This window comes from Sus scrofa, chromosome 8 (assembly GCF_054392235.1).
Source record: "Sus scrofa isolate SSC_HxYL_T2T_F1_AM1 chromosome 8, Sscrofa_HxYL_maternal_Yorkshire_Landrace_v2.0, whole genome shotgun sequence".
NCBI lineage: Eukaryota > Metazoa > Chordata > Mammalia > Artiodactyla > Suidae > Sus > Sus scrofa.
In genome coordinates, this window is record NC_139390.1 from 114,704,205 (window position 1) to 114,731,386 (window position 27,182).

Consider the following 27,182-nt stretch of genomic DNA (forward strand, 5'->3'; position numbering starts at 1 on the left):
TTGCAGACGGGGCTCAGATCCTGCATTGCTGTGAAAGTGGCATAGGACGGCAGGTACAGCTCCAATTTGACCCCTAGCGTGGGAACTTCCATATGCCACTGGAATAAAACAGGTGTCTGTTTCATAGCTCAGCCAGGAGGAGCACATGGGTGCTAATCTTCACACAGTTGTTACAAAGGAAAACCGTATTACTCAGAGCCTACTTGCCCTGCTTTGAGGCTCTGAGGCCGATCTTGTTCATGGCTGTATCTCTGGAGCCCAATGGCGGGGGGAGGAACTAAATAAAAACACATTAAGTAAGTGTTTGGGTCTCAGTTTCAGACACTGGGTTAGAAATTCCAGAGACAGATACATGTTGGCAGTGCCACCACAAAGGAAGCGGAGTCTTGACCAGCATCAACTGGCAAGTTACTGTATTTTTAAAGGCCTGGTCTCTTGGATAAAGGAAACCGAAAGCATTTATAGACAAAGTGGGAGTCCAAAAGGTTCCAAGAAATATTTTACCTATGTAATCATTCATCTATCATTTTTTAACTCATTCTAACACAGATTTGAAGGAGTATACAGGAATGCATGCAATTACACAATTATTTATTTATTTTTGTTTTTTAGGGCTGCATCTGTGGCATATGGAAGTTCCCAGGCTAGGGGTCGAATTGGAGCTGCACCTGCTGGTCTACGCCACAGCCACAGCAATGCAGGATCCAAGCTGTGTCTGGAACCTATACCACAGCTCACAGCAACATCTACTCAGCAAGGCCAGGGATCAAACCCGCATCCTCATGGATGCTATTTGGCTTCATTTCCACTACACCACAATGGGAACTCCTACACAGTTTTTAAATGATAATATATAATAGAAAGGTAAATGAGGGTAACATAAATATGCACCCAACACAAGAATATATCATTGTGCATTTTATCTTCTTTCTCTGCTGTATGCTGGATGTTTCCTTCCCCATCACAGAGTACTAGAAATTAATCCCAAGATTTCAATACACTAAGAAACAAAATGAAAGATCAGAGGCATCCTGCTAACCTTGCCAGGGGATCAATGTGCTGTGCCTTACTCAGACTTGCAGGCTAAGCAGGAGGACGTGGAAAATCAGCAGTGAAGGAGCAACATATATTATTATCTTACCTCCAAATCACTTTTTGGGGCAGTCTCCCCAGAGCTCCGGCCAGCTTGCTAGCAATGTCTTCTGATAGATACTTGACACCAGCTCCAAAAGATACCAGGACAAAGCCATGTTCATTAGCACCATTGACCCACCTTTGCAGATCCTGTAAATCAGAATGCGGCAGTTAAGTCTATGAAAGAGTCACTGAGTTCATAATCAGTGTCATCATAGCCCAGTTTTTAAAAAGTCTTTAGATAATTTTCGTAAACAGTTGCAAAGTAAAGAGGATATAGTATTTTTCTTTAAATAACTGCTTTTCTTTTAAATATATTACCTAACGATGCTAACTAAAAAAAGGAGGACAGAGGATTAAAAAAAAAAACAAGACCCGAAACTCATGTTTAAAACATGGTCAGAGATAAATCTGTACGAAAATACACAAACATTAACGACCACCCTACACCCACCCAGGGAGGTTTTTATTTTAGGAGTGATTTTTATCTTGGTCTAAGCTTGAGAATTTTCATCTCTGAAGAGCATATTGTATAATATGACTGAGAAGGAGAAGGAATTAGCTAATAGTTCCAAAGAGCCACAGACCTAACAAGTTTTATGATTTTTCTAATTATTGCTTCAACTCACAGAGAACAGAAATCATACCTACTGTATGGTAAGTAAGGCATCCAGGGGTTCTGGAAATCTCTGAGCAGTTTGGGAAAACACTAAATTCTCAGACATGTCATCTATAGCTAACAGATGCAGGGCCAGCGGGACCATAGCAGATCTGATGGGACAACTCTCAAATTACAGGAATTATTCATTTCATAAGGGGACACATTAACACATTTTGCTAGTATTGTCAATTTGTTCTGAAGATGAAAGCAACCTGTTTTAAGGATACCACCCCCTTGCTCTATTTTATTCTGTAGGCACCACCTCTTTGTTATGGTAAGTTATCCCTGTGAATACGTCTTTGTCAAAGACACTTAGCTTCAATTTCCTACATGAAAATTAATAAAGCCACAGTACTCAGAAGAACATATAATCCATTATAAGGAAAACAAACACACTGTCCACCAGCAACACCTATGCCATAATACAGTCCTAAAAACTGGGACAGACCCACTTTGTATTTATCATGTGCAGAGTGAGCTGTCACAGTAATATCTCACCAACCCGGTCTCATTCAGGAGGAAGAAGTTACTACGATGACTGTGTCAACCCATGCTCTTTGCATTTCATACCACTTTCTGGCATAACCTGATTTGCAGCTGGGAGGTAACACACAGTAAGAAGTGTCATCACCATGTAGCTCCCTACTAAGTATTGATATGGAACGCTGGGCTGCTGTGTCTTTCTTTGCTTTGCTTTCTTTCCCTTTTCTTTTCTTTTTATCGCTTAATGAGATCTGTGACAACTGGCTCTATCACACTTACTCTTAGCAGGGAAGTGGGGTCCACATTTTATGCCTCAAATGAATTAGTGAATAGTGTCATTATATGACCAAGAGAGATGATGGAAATAAGGTACGCCCTCTAGCTGCTTCGTGAGTAAAAGAGCTATAATTATCTGGGAGGGAAGAAAACCTTATCAAAACACCTCGTTTTTTCAGGAAACCCTGTTTATGAATACAGAGAAGAAATAAAGAATATATCAATTATGGATTAAAGCTTTGAACTTATATTCTACTGCATTCACCACATTTACTATGTTTACATTTAAAGGTGTAATTTGCAGATTCAAAAGTAAGAAACAAAGCACACTGATATAAATTTTTTCATTTTACATATAGTCTCAAGTCAGATACACCTAGAACGAATATAAATGCTGAACAGTAGAATGATCTGAACATATATGGTGTTTTCTCGCTATGGTTTGTCTTCAAGTAAATTACTATCTACTATTCTCTAAATAGAGATAATGCTTTCAGGGTCAACGCCATTTATAGAATGTTTACACTCAGAAATACTAAGCCTTATGGGAATAACATTATTTAAATTTTATTTCCCAAGGACTTAAAAGGTCTTTGAGTTTCAACTGACTCAACTGACTCTACGTATAAATGTAGAAATATAAATACTTCTTTAGTTGTTTGTTCTTTGTTTTGCGTGATACAAAATGAAATCCATAAACCTATACCTCCAGCTTTTTTCCTACCATAGTCAGTAACCACAATATGAATATATTCAATAGAGATGTTATTGAGCTATAAGGGAGGAGAGGCAATTTACTTTCCATGGTTCCCCTCAGGGAAAGTACCTAGCATTTTTAGAAGGTGATACTCCATTTGGCCCCCAAGTGATATCACAACTGCTCTGTCCTGAGCTGGAGGCAGAAGAGGGGAGTGAGAGGTCCGAATAGAGACAGTGAGGGATGGGGGGCACCTAGCTCCTGGATGTAACCCCCTCCCCATAATCTTCAATCTGCAGCCTAAATTCGGAAAATGTTTCATGTGACCAGTGTTTGTTGGGAACATGGACAGGGTTGGTTTTGGAGTGAGGATGATATAGGGACCTTCAGGTCACCTAAGGAGATGCAGGAGCCAGAAGCCATGGGAGTCTAGAATTTGCTCCACTCTTGGTGAAAACTTTGGAACTGGAACTTCATGGAAAGTGTGCTTAGCTCTCCAAAGGGCTGGGAGTAATTTTATATAGTTTCATTTCTTTAATTTCTAACCTTCCTTCATCCAGAATTTTTTTTTTTTTTGGAAGAAAAGAATAAGACTGGGATCCATATTTACATTTAACCAGCCGGCCAGCCTTCTCAACACTACTGAATATTTCATCCTGTCATTTATCTGAAATGCCACCCTCTCAATTTCTAAATCCCATTCTGTTTCACTGATCTATCCATCCATGCTTGTGTCAAAGAGTTTTATTTATTGGTATTTTAAAATACAATTTTAATATTTGCAGTGTGAGATTTCTCATTACTTTTCATTTAAGGATTGCTCTTTTAATACATCAACTGCCATTTATTAGTGCTACCACTTCTTAGGTATATGATGGCTATTTGTGCATATATGTACAGAATAATACGTCATTTCACCACATGAGTTTAGAAACTGCATTCAGTCCTTCACACTTAACTGCATGCCTGATGCTCCACTAGGTGGCATGGCAGGCACAGAGCACAGATATCTGTGCCTGGCAGTGTCTCCCCCCGCCCCCCTCCGGCTCTCAGACATCAACCTGGGCCCAAACCCAAAGCCTGTCTCTACGGTTCTTTCCTGCTCACTGTCTAGGGGAAGAACTCTGTCATTTCTACAATGTAAAATAAATGCAAAATCATCACCATATTGGATCAAACACTGAGCAGAAAAGCAGCGACTGTCACAGGTGCTTCTCTCACTACGTTAGCTGAGTAATTCCTTATCTATGCAATTAAAATAATAACCAATTTAGACACTTACCTATACTTTGCTCTAATTTCATATACACAGCTTTTGAAAAGACCACCTCACAATAAAAATAATCATTTTATCTTCTTGAAGCATTAAATAGGGAAAGCGTTTTAAAGCCCTTTGTGGAAAAAGGGACCATAATAAGGAAATGTGGATAATACCTGTGTTATAATCAAATGCTTCCTATTATCACATTTGCCTCTTTTTTACAATTGTGACGTGGTACACATGATACGTTTTCTGGTACTGCCAGATTTCTTTCCCTAGAGTAATCATACATCAAATGCCTTGACTTGGTTGTAGGAAGAATAAGGCAGTGCCAAGTGTCCTGTCTTCCCCACCACCAAGAACACCCCATGGAGCACCGTTCAGGACTGCAGGGTGAAGCAGCCTGGCTCTGCGAGATGGCAGGTACCAATGGAACAGGAATGAAGAGATGCAATGAATGAGTTAGACTGGGGAATGAAATGAGGAATGAAGGAGTTAGACCGGGGAAGGAAATGCCCCAAAGTGTAAAACCTTCCATAACTTTAGGTAATATGTTAACATGGTTAAAGTTGAAAAATGGAAGCCAGTGCAAAAATATTCAAAGAAGGAGTGGTAAGCAGGATCTTGAGACTTTTAGAGAAGATAATCATTGGGTGACTCCTTTCTTCTACACTTACCGCCCTATTCAAAAACAAACAGAAATGTCTTAATTATAGCCAATGTAAAACACAACCCAATTTTAGAAATGTAAAGGTAGATTTTTAAAAGATAACCGCTTCAGAACCAATGAAAGGATACCTAACTAAAGTTGGATGGTACAGGCCCACCTCTGTCCTGTCTAGGCTTCATTCTAAAGACGTGAGAATCTGGATAGACGGCTTGGGAACTCTTTAACAGCTTCGAGCCTGGGGACGGAGTGGGCTGCAAAGTTTGCACCAGATCTGTCCTGACAGCAGCCTATGACCCAAACCTACTCCTTTCTCCCCCTAAAAAAGGGGCCTTGAGAGGGGGCCAGCCCAGTGGAGAAACCAATAACACTGCATCCTTTGTCAGTCCCATCCATTCTGAAGCAAAGAATGCCTGGACTGTGAGAGAATCCTACACAGAAATGATGATGGGAGAAGGGAGGGTGGGTGTTGGGAACTCTTTTCTTGTTCCCAACATCAACATCAATAGGCCTCTTTTCCCATTTTAAAGAGCCTGATACAAAGACTGTTCCGATTGGGTCAGGTGGGCTGCACAGAACTGAAATATTCATTCTGCCAAATCCACTAAGTAAGATAATAATGAACATGCTGTTATAAAATGTTTTAAAAACACTGAGGGACATCAAACATGATCTTTGACTGCCACTAAGATAAGTAATCAAGACTTAGCAAACAAATAATAACAAAAAATACCATTGAAAGTACAAAAGTTACTATTCAAAATGAAAACATACCAGCCACTATTTTCACTGAGTTAACTGGCAAAGGATTTTGTTTAAACCCCATTTCCACAATTTTCTGCATGATCCCCATCAAGCCACCTACTCTCTCTGAGGTGCAGCTTTCTCTCCTCTCAAAATGCTCAAAATAACTTCACAGGGACGTTGGGAAGATTCGATGAGATCAAATATTTAAAAGCAATGTGTCATATAACAATTAGGCTGTTATTTTCCCTGGGAAGGAAGTCTAATAAGCTATGAACAAATGATGAACTGAAATGACAGCCATGTTGAGAAAAGGAAAAAAAAAAAAAAGAGTCATTTCTGTACCAAGATATTTTCTCTAAATTACATATACTTTGTTTGCCATGTTTTTGAATCTGCAGAATAAAGCTGGATAAAACTAACACATAAATGAGAGGTAATAAAAAATGTTTACCATGCAGGAGGAAATCTAGTTGTCAGTTTTTTAGAATATTCAAGTGATTTCTAAGATTATCCAAAGGGGTTAACTACAACGAACCTGAAAAAGCAATAGAGTGATCAATGTCAAGATGGTTCTATTAAAAGACAAAAGAAAACATTTCTCATCAACACGGTGAACATTCAGGAGACTGAAATAAGTACCAAGAGAAGGTGTATTCATTTCCACTGAGATTCTGTAGTATCTTTTTTCTTTCTCATAAGGCTTTTAATTTTGGCTGTTACAATTACAATTAAAAGAAGTAAGCAAAATTTGAAACTCTGATTTGACTTTGAAGGGAGTTAAATGTTCAAGGTTCTTAAGACCTTCAAGAAACTGCACACAGTCAGGATGTCCCAGGATATAACCATGGCAAGGTATGGAGGCGCTATGGAAAGTAACCACTGGGAGTGAAAAGATGAAAACTCTCACCAGGAAAAAAAAAAAAAAATCAATCCAAAAAATGACATCTAGATCTTTCTTATGTTCCAAAAGGAAATTAAGAATCCAGAGGTCTGGGGAGAATGAGAGAGAGGAGAGCATGCCAATTTGTAACAAAGAGAATGGGAGTGTGGAGGGGAGGATAAAAGATGCAGAAAGAGGAGGCTTATGTACTCTTTGCACATGTGAGTGTAGTGTACAGAACTGCATCCTGGAACATTCTTTCTGAAACAATCTGCCGTCAACTATATGTTCCAAGTTCTTCTGGGGTGGGGGGGGGGGAGAAAAAAAAAAAAGCCATGGCTATCAAATGCCAGTTTATCAAATAGTGTCCCAGCTAGTCAGGTGGGTTTCAGAGTCCATTCATTTTTTTCAGCACACACTCTTAAGCACATGCCATGGACCATACCTGGTATTGTTTTAGGCACTTGAGACATATCAAAGGCTATAGTTATGAACAAAAATTCCTGTCCTCAGAGTTGATATTCTTAACAATGTGGCTATAACCTAACTTTCCACACTTACTTCCCATCGAGTTTCCACACCTTATCTACTCTTCATTCCTCAAACACAGCCTGCCCCTGGGTGCCTGACATTTCCTCCTCACATCACAACTATTTATCAAATCCTGACTCAGTGCTGCTGAGAACAAGAGGAAGGTGTGGGTGTTGTAAGAACCAACGACTTAATGAAGGGTTAGGAGAGGCTAGCATGATTTTCTGGTTTCTGGCTTGGAATAATTCTATAATTACTCAAAAGAAGACACACAGAAGGAAAAGCAGGTCTGAAGGGGGATGAAAAAGAGTTTATAATTGAACATAATAAATTTGAGACTTCTATTTCATATCCAAGTGGAACTACCTAGAAAGCAGTGGGGAAATAGGACACTTGGGAGGGAAAACTGGGCTGCAGATATAGCTCTGTTGAGCTCTCAACTAAATCAAGGGGAAACACATCAGTGTCACGGATCCTATGGGGCACTTTATTGAATCTTTCTCTCAAAGGGAATACAGTCTTGAAGTTACTGCAATTCTTAAGAAGAAGTGAGAAAAAAAGCGATTCTGGATCTCGAATATCTAACAGGTTGTTACCTTTCTGCTCACAGCACTACTTAGAATGGGTCAGCTAGTCCAGGAAGTTGGAGTGCAGAGAACCCCACTGTACCTGCCTGCACTTCTAGCCTAGAGAACCCCACAAAATCAAATGGGTACTGTAATCAATCAAGGTCTTTCGGGGAGGATCCAAAGCAAACCAAAGCCACAAAATAACCATTAGTCTGATTCCAGAATGAGTCCTACTTAATCTGATGTTTCTGATTCTGTGGTGTCCCATGCTAGGCTCTCCAGACCCCCTTCAAGCTGAGCAGGAGGAAGAGGCTGAGCTTAACTCTGGCGTTAACTCGCTGAATTCAGCACTGAAAAGACGACGACTTCCTGAAAAGGCAAACTAGCACCTGGCCTAAAAGAAGTAAAACGAAACAAAATAAGGAAGTTCGAGAAAAGGAGTCCATATCAGTATTTTTTCTTAGAATAATTTCCCATTGAGAAATTCCTATTTCAGGTATTTCCACAAATCCCTGTTGTAGCACAAAACATAGCTTAATACTACAAAGAAATGGGCACAGTAGTTCACTGACAAGCGTGTTTTTGCTTTATGTCTGAATTAAGATGCCTTTGATTAAAATGAAAGTCAAGAGCAAAAAGTAACTAGAAAAAACCACCTAGAGACTGAGTATTCATTATTTACCTGTGCAAGAGAAGGATGGAATCATTTTATTCCTTTTACAGTCTCATTTTATTATTAATCCTATTTACTCTTCAAAGTATTAACAAACCTTAACTGTCTCAAAATCAAAAATTCTAGATAATCTACTAATTTTTATTTTTTAAATTTAAATTTCCCTCCATCAATTTCAGTATCTGATCAACATATTTAATAGCAAATTATTTTTTTAAAAAAACTAAATACAGGGAGTGTATTTGGTAAAAATAACATAAGAAAATATAAATTATTAATCCTATGTCAAAATGATAGCAAATGACAAGGAAGTATATTGTGCAGCAGACTGTATTTTCCCAACAACAATTAAAGCATTAATTCCAGTCTTGCTTATGCTTTCAGAACCTTGCTATTCCCTCTCGTAGTGGGGCTGTGTTCAAACCCCTTGAACTCTGGCAGGACTGTGGCTTTCCTGATTGATAGGTACAGTAGCAGTAATGCTATGTGACATTCAAGGCTAGGTCATAAAAATGGAACATGCGCTCTTGTTGCCCAATCACCACATATGAGCAAAACCACACCACATGGAGAGGCTACTGGCAGGTGTTCTGACTAACAGCTGCACCTATGGCCTCAGCCACCACCCAACATCAACGGCCAAACAGGAGAATGAATTAATCTTCAGATGAGTCCAGTTTCTAGTTCCCAAGTTGTCCAGCTGAGGCTACAGACAATGTGAAGCATGGGAAGTCTTTCCCGATGAGCCCTGCCTGAAATCCTGACCTACAGAGTCTGTGGGCCAAATCAAAGGTTGTTCAAATGTCATTAAGGTTGTCATTATAGCTCTAGTAACTAGAGTATCTCAATGGATCTTCACTTGGTTAGTTTATCAAGAGTTACATATGGATTTTTAAAAAGGGCTAAGAGATACATGAACTCCCTAGCATAGCATTATTTTTTTTTTCTCTCAGAAAAGACTGGGAGAATAGGAAATAGCTAATGGTCACTGAATACCTATTCTGCGACTTTCAGCCCCTCTAAATTGTCTCTTCTAAGAAAATAAGATAATGAATAAGGGCAAGGCCCAATAATACAAAAGAACCTAATTCTGAGCCTTAGACCTATGATCTTCATCAATACTGCAATAGAGAAAAACACAATATTTACCTGGTAGTTTTCCAAAATAATTCTGATAGCTATGTTTCCTTTTGATGTATATTGACTGAACATATTTATAGTTCAATTAAATAAAATGTCAAAAAATTCCTTGGCAACTAAAGAATTCCTTCACAAATCAAAGAAAATCTCCCTTTTTTGATATCATAATACTGGCATTTGGTGTTTCTAGATTATAAACCTATAAAAAGAAGGACAGTAAATGCAAAAATTGGCTAAAACTAGTCTAATTATAGACTATATGGAAGTTTATCACTTCCAGGGTAAATCATTCAATTAGAGCCTTCCCGTTCAAAGACAGTATCAGAGCAAACCTGTGTCATTTCTCCCAAATGCCTAAAGAAATACATATTGGAAGCTAGACAAAGACCAAAATATGCAATAAGACCATATCTCCTATGACCTTATGGGTATTTCCATTGACTCTTGTGTCATTCCATGCTGAACATGAATGGTGGACATGGACAGGAAGAAGGCAGGAGAAGAAGGCTTTGATTTACTTTTGCTGTCAGCATAGGCTAAGTGACTACACAAACTAGAAAACCAGGAACTGATCCACCTGGTCCCCTTCATCTCATTCTCTCTTTAGATAATCTATTTCTGCAACTATCTAGGAAGTCTGGACACTTCCTATGCAAAAAAGCCAATGGCCCAGGAGAGTGTGGCAATGGTACACTGATCCCGGGATAAGTAGATGAGTCATCTCAGGGAAAGCATTTTTACCTGGGGTGGAAACATGCAGAGCCAAAGTAATGTGCCTGCTAGACTGTGTAATCTCCCATGCACTGCCCTATACAGACGATTTACAAAACAAATCCTACTCTCTGCTTGGATAGAGAGCAGGAAGATCAGAGTAAGATAAAAATCCTAGCTGGAGCCAGCAAAGGCTACACAAATGAAGGCTAACCATCAGAGAGCCATATAGGGCTGTTCTGCCTCTCACTCTCCCTTCAGGCACCACTCTGACAGGAGCCCTCCCTCACCATGTTCATACTTTCACTTCAATTCTGTGGAACTAAAAAATTTATCTATTCTTCTAATTCACCAATATCACCACTTCCTTCCATTAATACAGTGAACCACTGTGCTCCTAGAGAAGCCTGCAGTGGAAGTCTATCTTTGAACATGCAATCTCAAATTTCCTTTTTTACTAATTCTTTTTTTTTTTTTAATCCTAAGGCCTGGGCCCTCACAAAAGTTTACTGCCCAGTTTGAACCAGTATATTTTAAAAGTCTTATTCAAGTACTCTCTATTCAATGCCCGAGTTCTCAATTTCTCTTAACTATCCATGAGAAAAATCTTATAATTTTCATTGGCAAGGCAAAGCCAATCTGTTTCTCACTTCTTACACTGAATCACACTAGGTCATTCCATATTCTCTTAGCTTATCCCATCCCTGCCCACACTGGTGACTGGGTTCACTGTGTGCCTCCTGTACCATGGTACTTCCATCTATCCTCAAGGTCAGAACAAGCGCTACTTTCTACATCAATCTTTGATCTTGCCAAATTTAAGAATTTATTTATTTTTTCTCTTTAATAGTACTTTATATCACTCTTGCAGTAGTGTCCACATTTGAACTTGTTATAAAATTATGTACACATATATGTCATCTCCTTTAGTGTGCTATAAATTCCTTGAATACCAAAGCACCCAAAATAGGATATTGCCCACAATTCATTTACACTCAATAAACAGTCACCGAATATACATCTATCTGATGGGTTACATGAAATTTTCATTATTGTTTTGCTAAATCAAACCCATGCAAACATCCATCAACTTATAAATGAGTTCTTTCTAAAGGTTCATTTGTAAACCTTTTGCTATGTGCATTTTCACAAAATATTATTGTTAATATGTGGTAATTTAGGATAACTGAAGTTGACTTCAGTACTTCAGGGATATTATGGATAAATAATTAATTTAAAAGACATCTGGCAGGTGCCTTAAGAACCTAGCTGTGATGCATAACATTGTTCTAATGGGAACTTTGGGACAACAAATTCACATTCTCTGCTCCCATTCTGGGCATCAGTGACTGATGGACTGGTTGTATCTGCTTTAAAAAAAAAAAATCACCCCTCTGCATATCTTTAATATCTTTAAAAATAAGCATCTTAAAGAGTTTATGAATCGGAAACATGTTTGTAACAGGAGACAGGAAAGAAACCCATATCAGAGCATTCCAGCAAGAGAAAACCAGCCAGCACTTGTTTTTAATCTTGAAGATGTCTTAAATTTCACATAAAATGAAAGATGTGAGACTTGTTTTTAATTATAAAAGAGAAACATGGCTAAAGAGATCAGCTTAAGTAATACTTCTTAGACAAGGGTTCTTTAAGTATTCTCAATTGAGGAAAAATAGAAAGAATAAAAATTTGCCAAAACTTTCTAAGTCAAATCATTCACACATTTTCCTGATATATGCAATTTATTTCACTATAAGGTGCCAAAGGAAAATCTGTATGATGATCCTCCACTAGAATGAAACATTGGAAAAATGGATAAACAAATTTCCCCTTAAATTAATTAAACAAGGAAGTTTGCTGGCAAAGATTTCAAATATCTCGCCTCATTCTGAAAATGTAAGTCTAAGACTGGACAAACCGAGATCAAAAATCTAGAAGAAATACTGAGTAAAGCAGAGATCAGATTTTTTCATGATGGATCAAGTAAATCAAGTAAGGAGCTTTTGAAGAGAAGTTGAGTCTGCACATCTACAGGAGAAAAAATCCTTTCTATAGACAAGCAAGAAATGGACATGGTAAGTTAAAGAGGAGGTGCCAGAGGGCTCAAAGGTTAAAACAAACAAACCAACCAACCTCCCTGATTTTGAGTTTATTCTGGATTCCCTTTATCTGATAGTTAATTCTGACAAACTGAATAACCCTCAAAATAGATTAAAAACCAACAACCAAAAGTCAAAAACACCAAGAAAGAAATAACTTTTATGGAATTAGAAATTGCAGTCACAATATTAGACTAAGTATTTCATAAAAATATAAGAATGCACATATATTAAAGTAAAAACGGACAAATTAGCTTTAATATATTTGTGATTGCTTATGCAGACAGCTTCAAAGCATACAATCCTATAAAAAGTAGCTCATAGATAAAAGAAATGTGGATGTGGGGAAATTACTCAACAATGTTATTTTTTACTGTAACCTGCTCCAGGAGGAGAACGTGACACAGATGAGATAATCGGAAAAGGGTTTGAGGCTGGCCAACTGCCAGTCATTTTGAAACAATGTAACTGTAAAGGCAACAGATGTGACCACACAGCTGGAATCCCAACAAAGAATTTAGCACCTGGGAAGAAAGGAATCAGTGATCCCTACACACACATCACATCAGGTCCTCAGGGCAAATGCAGAATATCCAGCTCACCTTGGGAAAAATCTCTGCATACCAATGCAGTGTGGTAACAAAAAACAAAACCCCAAAACCCACTGGTCCAAAACACTGCTTCTTTTAATTAACAGTTCACATACCATTTCAAGTCAGTGTTTATTGAATTTAAACAATCACATGAAAATCTATACTTCTCAAAGTGAGCAAACACCCAGGTGTAGGAGGAAAGGCACATTCCATAAAACCATAAAATAAATACAACTTCCTGGAATGTTAACTTTAATCCATGATGTTAAAATTCTTTTTTAATAATAAAGCAAATGAAGGTATAAGATTGTAGGAGAGACTGCTAGTTCCCTAGCAATAGTTATTTTCTTTACTTCCTTAGTAACAATTCCCAGCTTTTAGCGGGCTATATTGCAGCCTTCACTTAAGACATTTCCTAGCCTTAGCTGAAGCTGAGCATGAACAGGGGAGCAGCCAATCCTCTGGACAATGAAATGTAGGCAGAAGTAAGCAAGCCTTCCAACGGTTGGAACACAGCACACATCTTGAACCCGAGGACCAGAGCTGCACTCCAGGATGGCAGAACTGAGGGCTGGATCCCTGCTGACTTCCCCAAGTTGCCACCCCCTGAACTGCCAATCTTAGAAGCTCCTTTTTGTGACACAAAAACAAATTTCCATTGTGTATGACTATTTATTTGTTTTCTGTTATTTCTGTTAAAACATAATTCCCAAGTGATGCAGTTATGAAGAAGAATGCAAAACGGGAGACTTCAAATCAATGTTCCTGCTTATGGTTGACTGTGCATGGCTTTCCCAGTACTACCCACATGAAAAAATTCACTGCTCTGTGGTGTAGGTTTGAGGGGTACCGCAATGCAAATTATTAACACAATGCTAATTTCTGGATCATGGGGTTGCTTTAAAACTAGAATACTCGACAGATACTATACTATCAATCTCTAGTACACTGGTGACCAGGACTTGCACCTGAAAATCCAACATCATGCCAGCATCGCAGAGTTCAAAGAAGGGCTAAAACCCATGTCCTCCTAATTTATTTTACAACCAAAGAGATTGAAGAAAGATATAAACCAACAGGAGGAAATCAGAAACAGAGCTAGAACTGAGTTCCAGTCCTAAGTCCAGTGCCCTCGATTATAAAACTGTAGTATGACCACATATTCTATGAGACAATGCAAACACTATTTCAAATTTCTCAGAAGTATAATGTTATGTAAATTGAAGGTACTAATCCACGTAACCCATAAAGAATTTTTTGTTTTTCACTCACTCAATAAAAAGACACTATGTTGTAGTCTATCCTCCAAGACTACATTTTACCTTCCCCCCCACCCCCCGTACCAGGCAGGTAGTGAAAAACAGTGACATTCATAAAAAACAAAACCAAACCAAAACCCCAACTAATTCAGCTACTAGTAAACACTTGGCATTTCTTATTTTCTCTTTTAATTATTTCCTTTCCTTTAATTTTTTTTTTTTTTGCTTTAGTGCATATGTATTAATCCACCTGAAGCACAGTCAATGGAGAAATAGGTATTTCATTTTTGACATATCATGGTTTTCGAGAGCTTTCAATAGAATATTAAAAAGAATGCCTAGGAGTTTCCACTGTGGCACAGTGGGTTAAGAATCCAACTGCAATGGCTTGGGTGGCTGTTGAGACGGAGGGCCTGGTGCAGTGGGTTAAAGGATTTGGCATCGCTGCAGCAGCAGTGTAGGTTGCAGCTGCAGCTCAGATTTAATCCCTGGTAGCTCTGAAACTTCCATGGTGAGGCCATTTAAAAAAAAAAAAAACAGAAGGAAAAAGAAAAAGAATGCCTAAGTTAAGCAGAGTGGTTCCCTTTCTATAACTCTGTATTATGCTTAAAGTCTTTGTTTCCATCTAAGGCACTAACAGAAAAGTTACAAGTGAATTGATGCATCCAAGGGAGAGGAGATTTGATGAGTACCTACTGTGTATATGCCAAATTGCTCAGCACTACCAGAAGGAAACTAAGTTTGAATGACTTATTCATTTGTGAAACAGTACCGTACTCTCCAATACTGCCACCAAGAAGCTGTTTAAAGGTCAAGTAATATTAATCTCACCTGGGAAAATGTGAACATTTTTTCTAAGCCCCACAAGTACCATTTTAAAAACACCCAAAGAATACCATGAAACACATAACTACTTCTCCCTGGTACCATATGGCTCAGGACACCCTCCTCCTGACCCCCACCCCCACCAAGGATTTTCCTGTCTAACTGTCTCACCTGAAGTTAGATGTCACCGACCTTACTTAGGTGCTTTATCATTCACCAGTAGTGTGTAACTATTAAAATTTACAGTTTTTAGGTATGAGAGAATTCATGCCTTGTCACCTCTCTGTCCTCTTAAGTTGTCTCCTAGAGAACCTAGACATGGAAATCAGATGAAGTTAAGAAGCATGGTAAATGCAGGCAATAGCAATGGAGGAAGGAAAAAGGAAGCTAAGGCCCAAGGAAAGAGCCAAAAGAGTTTAGTAACTCTACACAAAATGAAAGTGTATTACTCTGTTATTTAAATAGTATAAAAGTATCAATAATATAAATCCTGCAAAATACCCACGATTCATGCAAAAACTTCCATAAAGTTCTACAAAACTTTGCTTGAGATATTGAACCCAGAAATGATTGACGGACTCCATTCCCCACAAAAAGACTGAATTTTGCTTTATTAAAACTAAGAAACATTAACCCTCAATATATTTCATATATTTGAAACAAGAGAATTCAAAATTTAGAAAAGTCACCATATGATCCAGCAATCCCACTCCTGGGCATATATCAGGACAAAACTATAATGCAAAAAAACCATTGCAGCAATATTCAAAATAGCCAAGACATGGAAACAACGTAAATGTCCATCAACAGATAAATAGATTAAGACATATCCATATAAGCAATGGAATACTACTCAGCCATAAAAGAGAATGAAATAATGCCATGCAGCAGCATGGCTGCAACTAAATGAAGTCAGTCAGAAAGAGAAAGATAAATACCGTAAGATATCACTTACACGTGGAATCTAAAACATGGCATAAAACAGAAACAGACTCACAGGCAGAGAGAACAGACTTGAGGTTACCAAGGGGGAGGGAGGAGAGGAGAGGGAATGGGATGGACAGGGAGTTGGGGGTTAGTAGATGCAAACCCTTACATTTAGAATGGATAAGCCATGATGTTCCACTGTATAGCACAGGCAACTATGTCCAATCTCCTGAGACAGACCATGATGGAAAATAATATTTTAAAAAGGATATATATATATATATATATATATATATATCTCACATATTTATTTATGATTGAGTCACTTTGCTGTACAGCAGAATTTGGCACATCATAAATCAATTATACTTTAATGTTTTAAAAAAGTCAATAAATTAAGAGAGGAACAGGTTGACCCAGGATTGTTTAGAAAGTAAAACTTCTTGGCCACACTGACCTTAAATTTTGTTACTCTTACTACCTATAAGCTATCTAAAATAAAAAAATAAAATAAAATAAACTTTAAAGTTTCGTTTCCGGTATTTCTTTTCTGTCCTCCTGAACATGAGTGCCTAATGGTTTAAAAGCTGCTTTTGATGCCACTACTGCCATCGCCTTGCATCCAGAATTGTTTTTATAACTTAATGTTTAAACAAAAAAGTCAGAGAGTATGTGACTGTGCATCTTAAGTCCTGGGCCCTGCTTTTGCACAGTTTTTATCTTGGACCTTAAGCCAAAATTATGCAAATTAAAACACCATTAAAATAGCAAGCTAAACAACAAAAAATTTTTTTCTGTTTTTCTTTCAAGCACCCCCCCTCCAAATGATTTCTCATGGGGTTGGAGGAGTCCTTTTAAGGGGCAGCTGTTTCTAATTCTGTTCTGATTAAACAGAGATCACATCTTATCTCTGAGGGACACAGATAAAAATACACAAAAGCACCATTTTGCATCAAAAAAGAATTTCTCTAAATGCAAGAGGAAAACGGTGTTTTTAGACAATTAATTCCACCCTATTTATTTTTTTCTATAAGTTATCCTTTCATGGGGCCTTAAAACAACATATTTTTTGGGGGGGAGTAAGTACATTTTTCTCTTACACCAACAGAAAGTCAAACAGCAAGTTTAAATCCTGTTGTTTACAAACTAAAATAACTACGAGAGAGAAAAAGAAATAAATAAAATGATGCTTTATTTACTGAATTGTTAAGTGCTAGTTTATTCAGCTGCCCATACCGGATGATTCATTATACAGCTGCTCATTCAAGTGAAAATAGAGAAGTGGATTCAGGAAGCAAAATATTCATAGCCCAATACATTAGTTAAAAGAACAGGTTTATCTAAAGAATCTCCCTGAAAAAACACACCAATAAAATTCTACCTGAAAGGATTATAACAGTATGTTCATCTTGCTATAAGCTAATAGCTATTGATTACTGCACGCCTAATATATGCTCGGCCTGGCATTACATAGCGCATCTTCCTCACTCTACTACCCTAAACAGCAAGGTATCACTATACAGATGAAAAACCCACAGGCTCAAAGCCCCAATATCTTAAAAATATAAATGGCTTAAGAAAAACCCACCAAGGTTAATAGAAGTTGAAAAAGCTCATGACCTTTCTGTCAGCCATTAGTGAATCTGACCTCAGAATTCTACTAAATACATGAGGGTCATATTAATATTAACAGTGTTTTTTTGTGTGTTTTTTTTTTTTTTTTGGTCTTTTGTCCTTTTAGGGACACACTCGCAGCATATGGAGGTTCCCAGACTAGGGGTCTAATCAGAGCTGTAGCTGCCGGCCACAGCCACAGCCACAGCAGCACGGGATCCGAGCCACATTTGTGACCCACACCATAGCCCACGGTAACACTGGATCCTTAACCCACTGATCGAGGTCAGGGATCGAACCCGCATCCTCATGGATACTAGTCGGGTTTGTTAATCACTGAGCCACGACAAGAACTCCATGTTAACAGCTTTTAGCAAGAGAAGACCATTACTCAGCATAAAGGTAAAACTAACTCCCATATCTAACACCTTATAAGACATAATCAGCCCATTTCCTCATCTTACTGATGTGTATTTCTTTTCTTTCAACAAAAATTTCCATACACTCAAAACCCATTATATTTATTTTAAATGTGAAAAATCACATTTATTTTAACATTTCAAATTCACATTTCAAATTATCAGTCATGTTGTAAAATCTTTCAGTACACATATGAAAAATTATGACTATAAAATTTCCCTTTTTTGGTCAAACTGCAAATGAAGAGAAGAAAACTAATTTAGGCAAATTAAATTAAATTAAGGCAATTTTTTCTAAAAATCTAATAAAATCCCAAGCATGTAAGGGTGGTTCAACATTCAAAAATGAAATAGGAGTTCCTGCTGTGGCTCAGCGGGTTAAGAACCCAACACAGTGTCTGTCTATGAGGATGCACGTTTGACCCCTGGCCTTGCTCAGTGGGTTAAGGATCCAGTGTTGCCATGAGCTGAGGTGCAGGTCACAGATGTGACTCGGATCTGGCATGCTGTGGATGTGGTGTAGGCTGGCAGCTGCAGTTCAGAATTGACCCCCAGCCCTCCAGTCTGGGAACTTCCATATGCCACAGATGCGCCCATAAAAAGAAAAAAAAAATGTAAAAAAAAATGAAATAATCTATCATACATCATAGATTTCACATAAAATAGGAGAAAAATCACATGCTCATATCAATATGTACAGTAAAAGCATTTGACAAAATCTCATACCTATACATGATAAAAAATCTTAGTAAATTAAAAATAGAGAAGTATCTTCTCAACTTGAATTTCTACAAAAAACATACAGCTAACATCATACTTAATTGTAAGAAACTAGAAGCTTTCCAACTAAAATCAGGAAAACAATGCAAGGGTGTTTCCTCTCACCACTTCTTTTCAACATTGTATGGGAATGCAGAGTTCCCACTGTGGCACAGAGGAAATAAACCTGACTATTACCCATGAGTATGTAGGTTCGATCCAGTGGGTTAAGGATCCAGCATTGCCATGAGCTGTGGTGTAGGTCACAGATGTGGCTTGGATCCCTTGTGGATGTGGTGTAGGCTGTCAGCTGTAGCTCTGATTCAATTCCTAGCCTCAGAACTTCCATATGCCTTGGGTGTGGCCTTAAAAAGAAAAAAAAAAAATTGTATGGGAATGCAATGCAATAAGGAGGAAATTAAAAAATATGTATTGGGAAAGAAGAAATAAAACTGCCTTTATTCATAGATGACATGATGATTAGAAAATCCCAAAGAATCAACCAAAAAACTCCTGTAACTGAGAAGTGATTATATCAAGGTTTCAGGATACAAGGTTAATATATAAAAGCCAATCAATTTCCCATATGCCAGCCATGAACAAGTGAAATTTGAAATTAAAAATAGATATTATTTAAATTAATATCTCCAAAATTGAAATGTTTAGGTATAAATTTTATAAAAATAGGTACAAGGTCTATATGAGAAAATGGGTACCACTGTGATGAATGCAATCAAAGAACTAAATAGAGAGATACTGCATGTTCATGGAAAGGAAGACTCAATATTGTTAGGATGTTAGTTCTTCCCAACTTGATCTATAGATACAATGCAATCCTATCGAAACCCAGCAAGTTATCTTATGAATATCAACAAACTGATTCTCAAGTTTATATAAATAGGTAAAAGACCTAGAATAGCCAACATAATATTAGAAGAGGAACAAAACTGGAGAACTACCTCCTAACTTCAAGACTTACTTACTTCCTAACTTCAAGATAGTAATCAAGACATTAGGTGGGAGTTCCCTGGTGGCCTAGCAGTTAAGGACTTGGCCTTGTCACTGCTGTGGCTCGGGTTACTGCTGTGGCTCAGGTTTGATCCCTCGCCTGGCAGCTTCTGCATGCCAAGGCCATGGCAAGAAAGAAAGAAAGAAAGAAAGAAAGAAAGAAAGAAAGAAAGAAAGAAAGAAAGAAAGAAAGAAAGAGAGAAAGAGAGAAAGACAGACAGACACATTATCATATTAGTAAAAGAACAGACCAAAAGTCAATGTGACAAAAGAAAGAGCCAAAAATAAACCCACGAACAGCTCTGCCAAAGGAGCAAAGGTAGTCTCTTCAACAAATGGTGCTGAAGCAATTGGAAGTCCACAAACAAAAACATGGATCAAGACACAGACTTTACACCACTCACAAAAATTAATTCAGAATGGATCACAAACCTAAATGCAAAGCACAAAAATGTACAACTCCCAGAAGATAACATAGGAGAAAACCCAGATGACTTTGGGTGTATTGACGACTTTTTAGAAACAACAACAAAGGTCTGATCCATGAAAGAAAGAATAGATAAGCCGGACTTCATTAAAATTGAAATCTTCTGCTCTATGAAAAATAATTTCAAGAGAATGAGAAGACAAGCTGCTGCAATTTAAGAGAAGAATACAAGACACATCCCATAAAGGACCATTATCCAAAACAGACAAAGACTGCTTAAAACTCAATTTAAAAATGGGACAGATACCTGAACAGACAACTCATGAAAGACGCTATACACATGGCAAAGAAGCATACAAAAAGGTGTTCCATGTTATATGTCGTCAGGGAAACAGAAATTGAAACAATGAGATACCATGGCGTACCTATCAGAATGGCCAAAATTCAGACACTGTCAGTACTGACAAGGATGTGGAACAATAGGAACACTTACTCATTCATTGCTGGGGAGAATGAAAAATGGTACAGCTAGAAGACAATTTGGCAGTTTCTTATAAAACCAAAAATATTCTGACTATATGATCTAGCAATTGCATTCCTTGGTATCTATCCAAAGGAGCTGAAAACATAACCACATGAAAACCTGAATACAGGTATCTACAGCAGTTTAATCGTAATCCCTAAAGGAAGCAACCAAGCTGTCCTTCAATAGGTAAGTGGATAAACAAAGTGTAGCACATCCAGACAATGGAATCTTATTCAGCACTAAAAAGACGGGAGCTGTCAAGCCACGAAAAGACATATAAGAACCTTAAATGCACATTCTCAGGTGGAAGAAGCCAACCAGAAAAAGCTATATACCACACGATCCAACTATATGCTATTTTGGAAAGGATAAATTTACAGAGAAAAATAAAAACAGATCAGTGGTTATTGCTAGGAATTGATATGAGGAATAAGAATAGGTGAAGTGCATAGGATTTTAGGGCAATGAAACTATTCTGTATGATACTACAGTGATAGATATATGTCATAAACATTTGCCAAAAGTCACAGAATGTGCAACAGCAAAAGAAAGCCCTAAGGTAAATTATGAGCTGTGTGTGATTCTGACTTGTCAATGTAGATTCATCAATTGTTACAAATGTACTACTCTGATAGGGGGTGCTGATAATAGGAGAGCAAGGAATTTATGGGAAATCTCGGTTTTGCTGTGAACCTAAAACTGCTCTTAAAATTTGTCTTTAAAAAATTTAATAATTTTTTTCTCCAGCCTCCTCTCTTATTTTCCCATCAAATTACCTCAATTGTTAATCTGTCATTTTATGAATCACTAAATACTGTGAAAACACTTGGGGTCTTAACCTCATTGTAACACCTGTCATATAAATGTCTATGAATAAAGCTGTATCTAACATTCCAGCATCCACTGATGTTTGCTGACACCACAGTCTTTCTTTTTTTTTTTCCTTTTTTTCTTTTTAACTGGCATTGTATTATGAAAAATTTCTACACCAAACATTTTTAAAAAGACATAGCTTTCTCATCACTCATATGAATTGGAATCTATGACTGGATCATTGAAAACACTCACTAGATGAAAATTTAATATAATCCAAATTCAAATACTGCTTTGTTTATGGTAGTAGAAACAAAGTGAGATTGAGCAAAGTGGGACAGATTTCTTACTTAGTTGGAAGAAAGGGAAGGAATGAACTAAAAATGATGCTGTATTTTAAAGTAACCTTATCATCTACGAAGACAGCAATGCCACCAACAGCAGGGCTTTTGTAGGGTTCCTTTTTCAGCAATGGACTATCAGTTGACAAAGTTTCAATGCAAATTTTTAATTCAAACTTCATCCTTAGCTCTCTTAAAGACTATTAATTTTAGTTTTTAAATTTTGATTGTGCCCACGATGTTTTTGAACAGAGTGACAGTCAAAAATCTAGCAGAGAGTTCCTGTTGTGGTTCAGCAGTAACAAACCCTAATGAACCCGACTAGTATCCTTGAGGACTTGGGTTCGATCCCTGGCCCTACTCAGCGGGTTAAGAATCTGGCGTTGCCTTGACCTGTGGTGTATGTCAGATGTCCCTTGGATCTGCCATAGACCGGCAGCTGTGGCTGTGGTATAGACCAGGAGCTGTGGCTCCAATTTGACCCCCTGGCCTAGGAATTCCATATGCTGTGGATGTGGCTCTTAAAAAAAAAAAAAAAATGTCTAGCAGAATTGCTCCACAGAGATTACTGTAAAATTGACAACAGTGATTAAAATACCATAAAACTCAGGACTTCAGTTTTAAGATGAGAATATCCTGTGTCCTTTTGGTGGTATTTTCCAAGATACATTATTCTTTTTTTCTTTTCAGTTGGGTTCATGCCCTGTGGGAAGCTCCCAGGCCAGGGATCAAACCCATATCACAGCAGTGATAATGCTGGATCCCTGACCTGTTGTACCACCAGGGAACTACCTAGGATACATCTTTGAATTAAATAAAGTTCAGCAATATATACCCCTGGGACATAATATTTTTTTAACTTTAATCCTATTTTTAAAAAACATTTATTTTGCATGGCAGCTAGCAGTTACTGGAGTCAATAGCTATAAATGTATTCATCCTGAAGAATATCACAGATGAAGGAACCTGAGGAGTTTCTCATCCATGGAAAATTCTTAGAAACTTTTCTAATATCTCTTTCAAGGAAAATTACCAACCTATGAGATCAAAACAGTGAAAATTCAAAGTGCAGTAAATGTCACAGGAAAGTAGTCAACGATGTGTTTCATGTAGCCAATAAAGCATTTGTCTTCTCCTTCCAGTTCAGTGCTTACCTGTGATCCCCTTTTCCTCCCACCAGCTCGGTTTCTGGGAGACAACGCTAGGCAACCAAGGGAAAGTACTTCCAATCTGTGCCAGGGACTTACAATTTATTATGTTTATTTTTACAACAGAATTATCGTTCCTATTTCATGGATGAAAAGTTGAGCTTCGGAGACTTGCCCAATAACCTAGGATGAGGAATAGTGAAACCGTGAATAAAACACAGGTCTGGCCTTAAAGCCTGTGTCCATTCCAGGACCAGGTGGCCTCCTCAGGTGAGTTCCAACAACGATGGCTTCCAAAAGCACTGGTACTTGGATCTTATGGGAAGAGTCAAGGGAAAGAAGAAAAGACAAAGCAAAGAGGCAGAGATTATAGGACACAGATTCTTCATTCCATATTAACTCAGCCCAAAGAGGCTGCCTTTCCTGACACCACTTCCTGAGCACACCATCACAATCCCACTTTTGCACCTAGGCACAATGGGGGTGTGAAAGTCCTTGCTCAGCAAGAGCGCTGGGACATCAGAACGCCCATAAGGTCAGGCCTGAGGATGACAGCTCTTCCAGTTCCTTTGATGGAAGGCATGGCTAACACACCACTTGGCCATGGCATTTAGAATAACATCTAACCCTCAACAAATATTTGCTGACAGCATTGATGAATGAATTGATAGGAGTAAATGGAGTCAATAAAGAGGGTGGCAGAGAGCCAGAGGCTGCTGTCCTTTACTTCCACTGGAGGTTTTCTTTCACAAGTGGAACTGGCATTGAAATCGCTGCCAGTGGGCTATAAAACTGTAAGATTTTATACATGCAAAAAATTACATGTATGAAAGATTACATGTATGATCCTTTGGAAGTTTAGGGACTACGATGTTTTACTCTCTATCCTCAGCATTTAATGGAGTATCTCACACAAGGCGGGGGGTCACTAAGTCAATGAGTGAATAAACCAAATATAGGTATAAAGGATTGGGCATTTTTTTTATAAGGATGCAGTAACGTTCTCAGCCAAGATCTCCATCAGAATAGGAAAGTCTGTGAGACTGAGAAATCCTCAGTGAGCTTGGGAGGGAAGCTTAGGAGAATCTTCTGCAGTAAGAGAATGGCAGGTGGACCTAAGCATGGATGTGCTGGTGACTGCCAACCTGTCACCAAAAACTTACTGAAAACCAAAAAAATGACAAAGAGAACTCATCACTCAAACAAGCAGCTGGTAAGAGGGAATACTTTCCAATGAGTAGAGAACAGTTAGCATGCAACAAAGATCAGAATGACCAGCTATACTGGAAAAAATAAAAGTCATTATTAAAATATACATAAGTACCAAGAAAACTTAAAAAAAAAAAGACTTTAAATGTCAGCCACAGTGGTGACAGAAGGAGATCCTTGCTCCCCGTCAAAGGTAATGAGTTTTAAAATGCGCCTCACATATGGTGGGTGACCTTTGATAATTACTAGGGAAAGGATGGCAGAGGAAGGAAAAAAGGAACAGAAGAAAGGAAGGAGGGACAGACAGATGAATGCTCCCAAATTTACCTAGTCTGAGGTTTCCCTTACTCCTCTTTTGAAGGAATTTTATTTATTTTTTAAAAATTTTTTGGAGTAGAGTTGATTTACAATGTTGCATTAGTTTCAGGTGTATAGCAAAGTGAATTAGTTACACATATACATACATCCGTTCTTTTCACCCACATAGGATTTTATAGAACATTGAGTAGACCTCTCTGTGCTATCCAGTAGGTTCTTGCTAGTTATCTATTTTAAACGTAATAGTGTGTATATGTTAGTCCTATCCTCCTAATTTATCCTTCCCCTACCATAGTTTCCCCTTTGATAGCCATAAATTTGGTTTTGAAATCTGTGAATTTGTTTCTGTTTTATAAATAAGTTCTTCTGTATAATTTTTAATTAGTTTTCACATATAAGTGGTATCACATGACATTTCTCTTTCTCTGTTTGATTTAGTTCACTTGATATGATCATCTCTAGGTCCATCCATGATGCTGAAGGAGCTTTAGTTCTGAGTTGCCCAGAGGGTCTTATCAAAAGGCAGTGGTCTTACCCAGTAACCATTTCCACAGTACAGATCCAGAACCCAGGGACAGAAAAACTATGGTGGGGGCTCCTGCTGCAGTGCACTGTGTTAAGAATCCAACTGAAGTGGCTTGGAGTGGAGGCACAGATTCAATCCCTGGCCCAGTGCAGTGGGTTAAAGGATCTGGTGTTGCTGCAGCTGTGGTGTAGGTCACAGCCGCACTCAGATTCAATCCTTGGCCCCTGGCAACTTCCATATGCCATGGGTGTGGCCATGAAAAAAAAAATAAAAAAGAAAAGGAAAGAAAAACTACAATGGACTCTGGAGTAAAACACTCTTAATCTATACTACTTGATATTCTGAGGTTCTAATGCCACTCTACAGGTCCTATATTTTCCTTCATAGCTCCTCCAAATATCAGTTAATGTGATTAGAAGCTTAATATCAGTCTCTCCCATCACACTCAAGTTCCTTGAGGGCACAAGCCCACTTTGCCAAATCTTCTGTTCCTAGGAGCTAATACAGTTTCTAGATTTAAGAAAGTGCTCCATGTACATTTGTTAAATAAGCGAATAAACAAAATTTTCTAAGTGTTATTTTATGGTCTGATCTTAAAGATAAAAGGCATTTTTGGTATCTGTAAGTGAATAAAGCATGTGCTATATACCATTCTATGTCTTTATCATATATACACATATATGTGTATATATGTATATGTGTGTATATATATATACTTTTTTTTTCCTATGGAACAGTTGATTTCAAGAAATCAGGCTGAGTTTTAAAACAATATTTTTCTGGTAGAAGAGATACATGAGGTTACACATTTTAGCCTATAATTCTCAAGGTTAGTTTAGCCCAAGTATTTCATTTTGCAAACAAATAAACTGGGCCTACTTTGACAAAGGACTTCTGGACCCCTTCACCTAAGTACAAATACAAGCTATCTGAAGGCTGCTGTGAATCTGCATCTTCCTGGGTACTTCATTTTACGTGATAGCTAAGACCTCTTGTTGATGGATGTACTTATAAAAGGTGCCGTGCACACTTCATTCTGTGATTATACAGAGAACATGTAACATAGGCACTTAGTTATGTTTTTGTGTCACTATAACAGAATGATGTCCTCAGGGTCTGCAACACTAAATGACCCAAGAGGGCTATGTTCTTTGAGTTACTTATATTCCTCTCATAGCTATTCGGGAAGGGTCTCCTTTTTCTGCCAGGTTATTAAATTGTTCCTTTTCGCTGTTTTCAGCATGCCAACATGAAACATTTATTTGCTATTTAAATCTTCCATAGTCTTAGAAATACAATTACCAAGCTGTTTCAAAGGTATATCGTTAGAGTGAATGAACTCTGGGGGCAGAAGCTCTAAGGGTATGTACTGCGAGTCAAGTATATGAATTTTAGTTCCTGGACGTTTTGGCATTTATTTTGGCTTTCCAAATGTCTTTTTGACTTAGATTTTCACTCTTGGTTGCCATCCAGATAAGCGAGACTGCCAGAAAAAGCCTGTTTGTTACTGAAGTTAGTGGGAGAAATGGCACCAAAACTCAGATTATTAGTTCTCCACAAAATGTTCCCTTAAAAATGCAGCTCATCTTCATAAATATTTTTTAAAAATTCATAATGTATAATACAATTCTCATATAAAGGTTCAATAATCCTTTATATAATGCTATATAATTTATAGATACAAATATTATTTCAAGAGATCTTCAATGAACATTTTTGATACAGACAAAAATATTATTACCTCTCTCCTTTTACAAATAAGATAACTGCACGTGTAATGTTCAGGTGACAAGCCCCATGATGACAAAGCTAGTAAGTGATGGACATGGGACTCAAATCCCAGAACTCCTCTGCTACTACCAGGACATAGCTTGGATAATATGAATTAGCGGAGCAGAACTAGTCTACAGAGGCTAGCAGCAACAACAACAAACAGCAACA

At 37.9% G+C, this 27,182-nt stretch overlaps 1 protein-coding gene across 6 annotated transcripts in view; it reads right to left on the reverse strand.

The window, feature by feature from the left end:
- The window catches only part of UGT8 (UDP glycosyltransferase 8), an 81,879-nt gene that overhangs the window by 9,395 nt on the left and 45,302 nt on the right, over positions 1-27,182 (reverse strand). For 5 of the 6 annotated variants that reach the window (XM_021100330.2, XM_021100331.2, XM_021100332.2 and 2 more), the window contains one exon: positions 1,142-1,284. In XM_021100330.2, coding sequence (XP_020955989.1) covers positions 1,142-1,284 — 143 coding nt within the window. Of the gene's footprint in view, positions 1-755; positions 1,285-27,182 lie in introns of all 6 variants that reach the window. The other variant, XR_014811875.1, reaches the window with a different exon arrangement.